Below are 10,451 nucleotides of genomic sequence, written 5' to 3' on the forward strand. Positions count from 1 at the left end.
CCAAATAATCGCTGCCTAAAATTATTATTATTATTTTTTCAAAAAGTCTCATTTAAACTAAAGGACGAAAATACCTTCGTTGAAACGCCAAAAAAGAAAAAAGCATCAGAAAACCCCCATTGGTTAAGCTTTCCCTTGAACGACTGTGATGCCCTTGACAGTTGAAAGTTCCAAACTCAAAACTCATTGAAAGTAAGAAAAAGCACAGCATCACTGGTGATGTAAATGTATTGTCCTTCATTCATGCACTTCTCTTTTTTTTCTATCTTTCGATGTATGTATATGAAATATACATAAAATTATCTTTTATATATATTTATATATATATATATTTAGTGTGTATATATGGGAAATCAAAAAGCAAGAAGAGCCATGAGTGGGATACCGCTTTTAGGCTGTAAGTTGTGACCACCACCAACCATACTTTTTTAACAGTTTTCCTATATATAATTCTTGTAACTAAGAAGGAACAATAATAATTATAATAATAATAATAATAATAATAATAATAAAAGTTAGGATAAAAAAGGGCCATGATAACCCATTGGTTCTCTTTCTTATTCTGAAAGATCATCTCAAAACTCTTTTCTTTTTTTGGTTTAGAGATCTGAGTTGGATTCAAGGTTCTATATTTTGGATTTCTTACCAAATGGGTTCATCGGACCGATTGTTTAACAGGCAAAGACGTGTTCATGATATCCTCGGAGCAGGTCTTGGTAAGTTGAATTTGATCATCTTGTATGAACTTCTGCAACTTCTTTTTAATCATGTTTTCTTCTTTTTAAATCCCTATATTGGAGTTTATCTATTTCAGTAAACTGTTTTAGGCAAAATGAGTTTGCCAAGTATTCATAGTTCATCAAGTTAATTTGTGTTTTTTGCAATAATGGTAATATTTAATCTGATTGTTGCTATGGATTTTGGTTTTTTATGGTGTTTTGAACGTTGTAACTTTTTTTTTTTTGGTGGTTGTGAACAGTTGCAGATGTGATTTTGTGGAGAAGAAAGAATGTGACAGTGGGGATACTTCTAGTAACTCTGGCTGCTTGGGTGGTTTTTGAGAGATCTGGTTATACTCTCTTATCCCTTGTTTCTAGTGTTTTCCTCCTCCTCATTATCATTCTCTTCCTCTGGGCCAAATCTGCAGCAATTCTTAACCGGTAATTCCTACTTCACTTTTCAAGGACAAAAAACAAAAAATAATAATAATTTGACCCTTATTATATGTCATTTGGCAATGCATCGACTTCTATGTACATGATAAAAATCACTGGTAGACGATCATTTGAGGAATTAATCATCAAAGCAATCTGCATATGAACTCAGTTTTTCTTTATTTATTTACTCTTACTTTTTACCTGGTTTTACACATGGTGGTCTTTTCAAGTATTAGTTCTTCATTCTGGTGTAAGCGTTTTCGAATTTGATTGCATTATTCACAGACAGCATTCATTCATTTTTCTCACTCCATTTTGTGCAAAATTCAGGTGATTAGATGTTCATCAAGTCGTTTTTGCAATGTATTAAACATACTGCATAATGGTGGGGATTTTCCATGGTAGATGTTGTTTTTGAAAAAGAACTCGGACATCCAACTGATGAACTGAACTCTGTCTTGGGAAATTTAATTTCTTTTGAGATTATTAAAGGTTCATTACTAAGCTTTGTCTCAAAATTTAAAAATGGTGGACATTGAATGTCTAAGATAAGTATATAAGGTATACTTCTGAGCAAAACACAATCTAGCAGGTCACTTTCAAAACAATGGTTTCAGTTAATTTTCAAGTCTGCTGGTTGAAGATGATAGTTTTGAGTTCTGGTTGATCCTTTTAGTGTTTCTTTCTAAATTAGCTTTTCAGTATTCAGTAAGACTGCAAGTACACAAACATTTTAACCCTTCTCTTTCCCCCCAAAAAAAAAAAAAAAGAACGAAAAAAAGGCTTCAACTATTAGTTCTAGTGCATAGATTAGTAACATTTGCTGCAGCTTTTGCTTTCTGATTTCCATAGACAAAGATAATTCATCATTACCTACTTGTTTTGGGAAGTACTATTAGTTTCCATAACTACAAGCTGCTCAACTTATTTGCGAAGCTTATTTTCAGGTCCATATAATATGGTTTCGTTTCTTCTCAAAGTGTTACCTAAAAACTTTGCCATTTAATTTTATCTTCCATTTCTCTGAACAGACCAGCTCCACCCCTGCCAGAATTGCATTTGTCAGAAGAAATGGTAAATGAAGTGGCCGCTATGATCCGCACTCATGTAAATAATTTTCTCTCAGTTTCTCAGGATATTGCCCTGGGTAAGGACTCAAGGTTGTTCTTCAAAGTTGCTGCATGCCTGTGGCTGATTTCATTTGTTGGTGGCTTGACTGATTTTCTTACTTTGGGTTATGTTGGTGAGTTCAATTTTCTCATTTTTGATTATGAGAATATTGAATTATTAAATGTTGAAAAATGAGTCATTTTCGTGGTTTTTCTCTGTGACAGGCCTGGTCATTATTCTTACAATTCCAGCACTATATGAAAGATATGAAGATTATATTGACAAGTATGTCATTATGGGATACAGAAAATTGAGGCAATTCTGTGTTTTAATAGATCAAAAGAGTCTCATTAGATTCCAAAATTTGGATTTGGAGAAGAAAAAACTAAGTTGATCATCTCTTTCTCTCTCAATTTCAACTATTTTTGAAACCATTTTTTTTTTGGGGGTTATTTTTGTGGATTTTGTTTTAAATATCTTGTTTTTTTTACAAGATCATGGGAGTGCTAAGGGTGCCATTGGTAGAGGGAGTGGGGAAGAGTGGCTCTTTCATCTTCTTATTTTTTTCCTTTCCGGAAAAAAAGGGAAATTTCTATTTTCTTTTAAACTTTGTCATGCTCGAGGGTTTTAGGGTTTACAAGAGAGAGGTAACAGTTTGCCGTCTGTAAATTTCTCCTCGTAGTCAAATCATACAAGGAGAATGGTTTTGACATTTGAGTACATGCTGTATATCATGTTTTTACTGCCTGGTTAGTGCTATCCAAAAATGCCTTCTTTCTTTCTTTTAAATTTTCTTTGGGTAACTCCAAAATGTCTATTTTATCTCTGCAAAAACGTGACTTATCAACAATGAAAAGAATAATCACAACTAAAAAAGAGAAAGGAAAACATAACAGACAGCATTGCCATCTTTCGTTGCAAATTTGGTTAGGTTGGTACCTTGGTTACATCAAAAGGATGTCCAAAAAAGCACCAATACTCGGTAAAAGTGATGAAATTAACTGTACATATAAATATTATGAATATGATTTCCTCAAAGGATGCTTCAGTCCATTTGCGTATTTATCGGTGCTACCAGAAGACAATGAAAAAGGCTCTTACATGAGGGCCGAGAAAGCTAAATCCATACTTGGAAAAACAAAACAAAATCAAACCAACAACAGAGAGAAAAAGAAGATACTTTAAAGGGAAGACCATAAGCTAATTTTGATCACCGTATCTGTGAAAAAAAAAAAAAATTAAGGATAATATGAACACAAGGAAAAAAAATTACATCAAAGACCAAATCTTTTCTAGTCTTGGCCAGTTCCAAAATTTTCGCGGTTCTCATGCTGCCATCCAAAGCCCTGTCCATCTCGACCCATATCGCCGGAATAATACTTGCGTTTGTTCTGAGATAGGTGAGGTGGCAACGGTGGAGGCGGAGGGAGTGGCATGGGCTGTGGAGCTAATATACCTTTCCCATCCCTGGGATCCATAGCATTACCCCCAGGCGATGGTTCCATTGGCTTGTTGGCTGAAGGTGGGGGGATATTTATAGCCAAACCTCCAGGATTCCGTCCAAATTCTCCTTGATAAAATGGCACTTTGCCTTGAGAATCTGGCGTGTTTGTGAAACCATCTTGAACTCCTTGACCCCCTTGTGGAGGTTCAAAAGGCATACCAGCTTGTCCTGCATTCCATGGCTGAGGATAATTAGCTGGGAAATTCATATTGCCTGCAGGACCTGGTGGAAAACCCAACAAAGACCCCTGTTCTGATCCTACTTCTTGTGCTGAATCCTGACGGGCCATTTCAAAGGGAGCCCCATAATATGGTTGAGGTCCATCAACTGGGAAAGGAGGATAACCAAATGGAAGGGAGGGATTCATCATTTGGTTAGAATTAACTGGAACCATGTAATTAGGTGGCTGAATGGAATGCATGGGTGGATACTCAGCAAAGGGACTGTCAGATAAAATTCCCTGTTGCTTGTCTGAATACTGGCCAGGTTCCTGCTTTGGAGTGCCAAGGGAGTCAAAGCTTTGTTGTTGGAAAAGGTTGTGGGGACCAGGTCTTTCAAATCCTTGGGATCGGCTGTCTAGTTGGGACTCTGATGGGTTATTCTGCGCCTGCCCAAATCCTTGAGGTGGTTTGGTCTGTATTAATGGCCTTGGAAGTGATTGTTCTCTTGTCTGCTGACGACGAGCTTTATCTTCCCTATCATGAAGCTGAGAGTTTGAACTGGGGGAAAAGACTGGCCTAAGTGGCGCTCGGACAGTGGAATCAGGTGTAGATTGTTTGGCACTCTGAGCTTCTGATTCATTATTATCTTCTTTCTCGGCATTTGGCTGAAGAAGGTCAGCATGGCTCTCATGGATGTGAGATTCAAACTCAGTCTTCTTTAGGAAAGACTTGAGGCAGTGAGGGGCTGCACAGATGAAGATCCCCTCCATCAGTTTGATAGTCTGAATCTTCTGAATCCGATCATCACAACTGTTTTACATGATAAACAGATATTAGGTCATTTACCAGTTATATCATTTGCCTATAAATAAATGAATAACTTATATTATTCTTTTGTTTAACAGAACTATCAATAACATGTACTGCTTCAAACATAGAATGGGTAGAGGGACTACCACCTCTGTATGTAAAGTTATCTACTAAACAGGATCTACAATCCCCACAATGCAAAATGAATAATTTCTCAGGTACTAAATTATGTCAGAATTTTAATTTAGGCTTTCTAAAATTAAAAGACGCACTAGATTAAATCAATAAAAGCTCAGACAACTTACAGAAAGCAGATTGAATCACTCCTAGCACAATCCAGACAAAAGGCATGCTCACAGGGACTCTGCAATAAGTTAAACCTGTCAGAAATTCCATACCATCCACTCAAAAACTAACTTCTACAACGTACACATTGTCCCCAGCTGAAAGACCAAAGAAGAGGACAGCCCCAATTTCGTTTCTTCTTGATGAGCAAGATAGAAGAACTCTCAACTTTTCACAAAACAATCTCTTATATATGCAATATGCACATCTTAGAACACACACAATGTTCCATCAAAGAAAGTAAATAACTTTTTAGGAACTGTTGAGAGAGAGAGAAAGTAGAAGACAACATGATATTGAAGGAAAACAGATACTTGCCCTAGCAATGAAATCTAATTGTAGTGTACCAATACCTTTAGAAATAAGAATAAATAAACATTGCTACAAAATATCTGGATAAATATTCAAATTCTAACACAATAATATAAGAAAGTGCTTTTTATTTATTTCTTTATTTAATTACGCAAATGTAACAAAGATGAAATCATGTGGAGACCAAGTAATTCAAATTTTTGACCAAAACAAGAATTCTCTAATTAAAAGAGTCCAGAATTTTTACTTTTCTAATTACAGACAAAGGAAATGACTCATCTAGAACATCAAAACTACAACTCACATTGCATTTTTCAACTATAATCCTTCACAAATGAAAGGTCTAGTCAAATTCAATAACTTCAAAGTGTTCTGACCATGATTTAAGAGTATAGGCATTTAAAAGATAAAACAACATGTATATTGCTTGCTCCACAAATTTACATGGGCTTTATTTTTCACCTAATGTTTTAATTGCTAAAAGTTAAAAATGAAGACACTTAAACTATCATCACGAGCTCCCATTCTTAATGTAAGTTTACGTACACACTATCAACACTGCCTTATTACTTCTCTACTCAATTTTTATGCTCAACTATATATGACAATCTGATATAAGACCAGAAATATAATCAATGAGACAAAGGGGAAAAAAATCAAAAGTGTATGAGCGGACAAGAAGAAATTTCAAGTCCATATACCAATCGTCCATATATAGCAATCGGAAAATCACAGCGAACACAAAAGTGGACGCGTTCGCCAAGCTGACGCCGGGACCTTCGACCTACAGTCTTGACAAGGGAAGCAGCAGTTGCTGCACCAATGCCCTTTGCTACAGGCAGATCAGCAAGGACAAGGTGGTCAGGACATGCAACCGTCACAGTCTCTACTGGCACGGGTTTTGCCACTCCAGCACCAGCACCAGCACCAGCACCTTCTGAGGATGGAACCCTCCTAAGACGGATCTGAAGCATCTTTCACCCTACTATTCACTCTAACCGTCCACACCTTCTTCCAATTCAACTTTTTCAGCTCAAGTGTACAGTTATGAAATCGGTTCTATCCCAACTGAAGTGAAAAACGAAAAATTAATGATAGATTGCACATACAATAAAAATGTACAAAAAGATTAATTAATGTACAGTATAAATCAAACTACAACCAATATCATTAAATTCCACAAATGAGGCCGTTTTTGACTTGAAAATTTAATTCATATCAGATTAACTTGCATCATAATTTTTTTTTATTCTCATCTTCAAGAGTAAATTATCAGTTGAGTATGCAAATGTCAACAATTTTCACCGAAAAAAGCGAGAAAAAAAAAGTATTAATTCAATATCCCATTCGTCGAATTAGAGAAATTATTTGCTAACCCAATAGCAAATTGACACAGATAAGCAGGCATGCTTTGCGTTTAATCGACGTAGACCCAGAAACAATGAGGAGCCCAACAATAAATTCTAACTATGAACAACAAATGAAAGTACCAGAACCTAACATAGAAAAAAATTCCCAAATTCATATATCAAATTACTTCGAATCGACGTTATTAAAGCTGTACCTTTCACGACTCGTATCGTTTGCACAAAGAGAAATCAAATTTGTCCGTAGGTAGCACCCAAAAAAAACCGAGACCGAGAATCGAAATCGCTGAAGCCTTCCGAAGATCGAAATTTCTTAGTCGTCGCTTTGAAGAACCTCGCAACGGGACCGTGGAAAGACGGAGACTCGAACAGAGAGAGAGAGAGAGAGAGAGAGAGAGAGAGAGAGAGAGAGAGAGAGATCAATCTGTTCGGTGCCGAAGATTGCAGAGAGAAAGAGAGGCAATTAGAGAGAGGACGATGAGGGATGCTCAGAGGCTTTACAGACGGAGAAGATTTAAGAAAAAAATAATAATAATAAAAACACAGAAACTCTAATGAGGACGATGAATATGTAATCTAATAAAAAAATTCACAAAGTACTTTTTGTTTTCTTTTGGGAAAGACCCAAAAAAAAAAAAAAAAATCATAAAATTGCTTTTCCTTTTTTTCTTTTTTTAATAAATCATGAAATTGTTAGCTAATTAGTAATTACACAGTGTAAATCCATCTCTATTTATGTATACACAATTTATTAATTTCCTGTTAATAATAAAATAAAATGATAAACAAATATGTTACAATTAAATTAACATATGATGAAATGTAATGTGATTCCGCCCGAGTCCGTTCTACCGATAATCCGCTGGGGTGCTGACTCGACATGGATGAAAACTAGGCCAATCACAAGAGCTCAAATTAAGAGATTTAAGGACAACTTGGGAGTATTTATACAGGGGGTAATCAATCTCAACAGAGCTTGTCCATACTTGAAGATACAAAGCCTATTCTAAGCATCCAAATGGTGGAAGCCGATACGGACCCTGGTGACGGTTTTGGTACATTTTTAGAGTCCGGGAAGCATGAAATGGTTCCAATGCTTTATGGGTTCAATACATATGCCTAAGAGGTCATGGAATCAAGTTAAAGCAGCCTCAAATGCAATAAAAAAGGGCTTGTACAGACAGCATCAACAATTTGGCCGAATTTCCTGTATTGCTTGCTGGCTTTACTGTATTTTACTGTATTAGCCTTTTCTTATTTTTCCAAGCATGGGCAACGTTTGGGACTTCATATTCAGCTTATTTGGCATCCTAAAAAGAATCTAGAAGCTGATTTGAAGCTCAAAGAGGTCAAAGATTGATCAAAGTCAACTTGATCAAAAAGGCTAGCATTTTTAGTTTCCTAATTTGTTTTTACTTTTTGTTTTAGGAAACTACCATTACTTTTTGGCTTTTATTTATTTATTTTCTGGAAAAATAACTTTAGGAAGGTTTTTATTTTATTCTTTCCATTGTAAATTAATTAATTCCTAATTTAATATAAAGGAATTAATTAATCAAACTTAGATTAGGAAAGGAAGTATAGTTTCAGCCAACTAGGTTTCTTTATGTGTGGTGGCTGGTTTTTCTTTATTTTTAGGTTTTTATTTCGTGGCTTTGTAGCCTATTTAAAGGCTTATTTTTCAATAAGAATACAACTTGGATTTGATAAAGAAAATACTTGTGAGATTAATTATCTCTTTGTTCTTTGAGAACACCTAAAACACCATTAGAGAATTGGTTGTTTTAGCTTGACTTATCAATAGGTTTTTCATCCCCTATTGTGGCGTCTACATTATACCAAGGTTTCTAACCACAGGTTGGTTAGGGGTTGAGGTCCATTCCATTAGAACTTGAACTTAATTAAGATCCGGGCTAATATAACACGGGTTTAGGAATAATAATGCAAGCATGGGCAACGTGTGGGACTTCATATTCAGCTTATTTGGCATCCTCCAAGCCCTCCTCCTCTTGCTTGGCTTCATCCTCACTTTCTTCACTTTCCGATTCTAGCTCGTCATTGCCCTTTAACACCATGATTCTTCTATTTGGGCATTGGCTAGCAATGTGTCCTCCTCCCTGGCACTTAAAACACACAACATCATAAGTTCTAGAAAGTTTAGGATCTAATTTTACCTCATTCTTTGGTGCTTGGACAGATTTGATTCTAGTCTCCTTCCTTGGCGAGTTTGAACTTTCTTCTTTGACTTTCGGCTTTGGCTTGCTTTCATAGATGGGATTGTTCCTCCAGCCACTTGAATTGGACCTTCCACTGTTGAAAACACCTCCAAACCATGATCTTACACCCCTCCTCTTGAATTGATGCTCTAATTTAATAGCCACATGCAACATCTCCTCCAATTCCACATATTGTTGCAATTCTAGTTGATTGGCTATTTCATGATTCAAACCACCAAGAAACCTTGCCATGGTTGCTTCCCTATCTTCATTCAAGTTCAATCTCATCATAAGCATCTCCATCTCCTTGAAATAATCCTCCACGGATCCATGTCCTTGAGATAAAGATTGAAGTCTTTGATGCAGCAACCTATGATAATGTGATGGTATGAATCGCTTCCGCATGGCTCCTTTCATTTGTCGCCATGTAGTAATCAAGTCATCACCAACCCTCCTTCGGGTGTTTTGCTCATTGGTCCACCATTGGAGTGCATAATGGCCAAACTCCATTGCTGCCAATTTCACCTTCTTAGCCTCTGAATAATTATGGCGGTTAAATATCATCTCCATTTTTTCTTCCCACTCCAAATATACTTCGGGGTCATTTTTTCCCATGAATGGTGGGATGTTGATCTTGATATTGCTAAGATTGTCATCTGTTTCTTCCCTCCTATATCTTCCACGGCCAGCTCTATCTTGGACAGCAAAATTTTCGTCCATACCTTCCTCAAAGTCTCCATCGAATGGCTCCTCATCAAATTCCTCTCTCAGTCTCTCGCGACCTCCTCGTCCTTGGCCTCGTCCTCCATGGAATTCTTGCCTATTTTTTGTGTTCGGAATTCCTTGGGAAACTTCTAGCCTTCCCATCCTTTGATTCACATGCTCAACTTGAGCACTAACCTGCTGTATTGACTCCAAAACAGCTCTCATATCCACTTGGTCTCCACTCCCGGTAGCTCGAGCATCGCCATGGAATGCTACGGACTCCTCCTCATTGATTCTTAAAGGTGGATCTCCTCTCCTCATTCTTGATTCTGTCATGTTAGTATAATAATGCAATAGAAATAAAATAGGTCCTTGCAATTTCACTCCCTTACGTGTTTCACTCAAATAAGGACTCGACACTCGTGTTTGCACACTTGTTTCGGCTTTTACCCTCTTTTAAGCTCATACACTCTTGCCTTTTTCCACTCAATGAATTATCTCAAAGTTCTAATTAAAACACCCACAAAACAGCAATTAGATAACTAGTATGTTTTAATTAAACTTATCAACAAACAGTAAGCAAAAAGTAGGCATTACCGAAAGAATCCAACAAGTCCTAATTTTTCGGCTTTCTAGACAAGAAAACACAAAATAATGGGAAAACGTTGGAATTTTTGAAAACTGCACCAGATGGTAGTAGATTATGAGTTCAAGAATAAAATTCCAGAAAAAGAAATTCAAATACGAACAAGAATCAAATTGAA

At 36.5% G+C, this 10,451-nt stretch overlaps 2 protein-coding genes across 6 annotated transcripts; one reads left to right on the plus strand and one right to left on the minus strand.

Annotated features, from left to right (window-relative positions):
- Nucleotides 1–208: 208 nt before the first annotated feature.
- Nucleotides 209–3,049, plus strand: LOC107430751 (reticulon-like protein B12). 4 transcript variants are annotated; one of them, XM_048464675.2, is made up of 5 exons: nucleotides 209–227; nucleotides 604–716; nucleotides 980–1,160; nucleotides 2,189–2,400; nucleotides 2,492–3,049. In XM_048464675.2, exons 2-5 carry the CDS (start codon nucleotides 650–652, stop codon nucleotides 2,659–2,661), a joined length of 630 nt encoding a protein of 209 aa, XP_048320632.2. In that variant the 5' UTR covers nucleotides 209–227; nucleotides 604–649; the 3' UTR covers nucleotides 2,662–3,049. The 4 variants fall into 4 exon arrangements, with proteins under 4 accessions (XP_048320632.2, XP_060673984.1, XP_048320631.2 ...); XM_060818001.1 differs by having other exon boundaries at nucleotides 210–227; nucleotides 679–716; XM_048464674.2 differs by lacking the exon at nucleotides 209–227 and adding an exon at nucleotides 241–397 and having other exon boundaries at nucleotides 679–716.
- A 380-nt stretch (nucleotides 3,050–3,429) lies between these two features.
- Nucleotides 3,430–7,367, minus strand: LOC107430749 (E3 ubiquitin-protein ligase HAKAI homolog). Of its 2 annotated transcripts, none has more exons than XM_016041628.4 (4): nucleotides 6,964–7,367; nucleotides 6,101–6,467; nucleotides 5,048–5,106; nucleotides 3,430–4,742 (listed from the first exon to the last, which is right to left on the minus strand). In XM_016041628.4, the coding sequence occupies exons 2-4, from the start codon at nucleotides 6,371–6,373 to the stop codon at nucleotides 3,560–3,562; spliced, it is 1,515 nt and encodes a 504-aa protein (XP_015897114.1). In that variant the 5' UTR covers nucleotides 6,374–6,467; nucleotides 6,964–7,367; the 3' UTR covers nucleotides 3,430–3,559. The 2 variants fall into 2 exon arrangements, with proteins under 2 accessions (XP_015897114.1, XP_015897113.1); XM_016041627.4 differs by having other exon boundaries at nucleotides 6,937–7,366.
- Between the last annotated feature and the right edge of the window lie 3,084 nt (nucleotides 7,368–10,451).

This window comes from Ziziphus jujuba, chromosome 6 (assembly GCF_031755915.1).
Source record: "Ziziphus jujuba cultivar Dongzao chromosome 6, ASM3175591v1".
Lineage (NCBI taxonomy): Eukaryota > Viridiplantae > Streptophyta > Magnoliopsida > Rosales > Rhamnaceae > Ziziphus > Ziziphus jujuba.

Coding starts and splice junctions, on each gene's coding strand:
- LOC107430751 (XM_048464673.2), top strand. CDS start 273: ATGTATGTATATGAAATATACATAAAATTATCTTTTATATATATTTAT. Junction 1,161..2,188: donor TCTGCAGCAATTCTTAACCG/GTAATTCCTACT, acceptor TTCTCTGAACAG/ACCAGCTCCACCCCTGCCAG. Junction 2,401..2,491: donor TCTTACTTTGGGTTATGTTG/GTGAGTTCAATT, acceptor TCTCTGTGACAG/GCCTGGTCATTATTCTTACA.
- LOC107430749 (XM_016041628.4), bottom strand. CDS start 6,373: ATGCTTCAGATCCGTCTTAGGAGGGTTCCATCCTCAGAAGGTGCTGGT. Junction 5,107..6,100: donor TTGCTATATATGGACGATTG/GTATATGGACTT, acceptor AACTTATTGCAG/AGTCCCTGTGAGCATGCCTT. Junction 4,743..5,047: donor AGTGATTCAATCTGCTTTCT/GTAAGTTGTCTG, acceptor CATGTAAAACAG/TTGTGATGATCGGATTCAGA.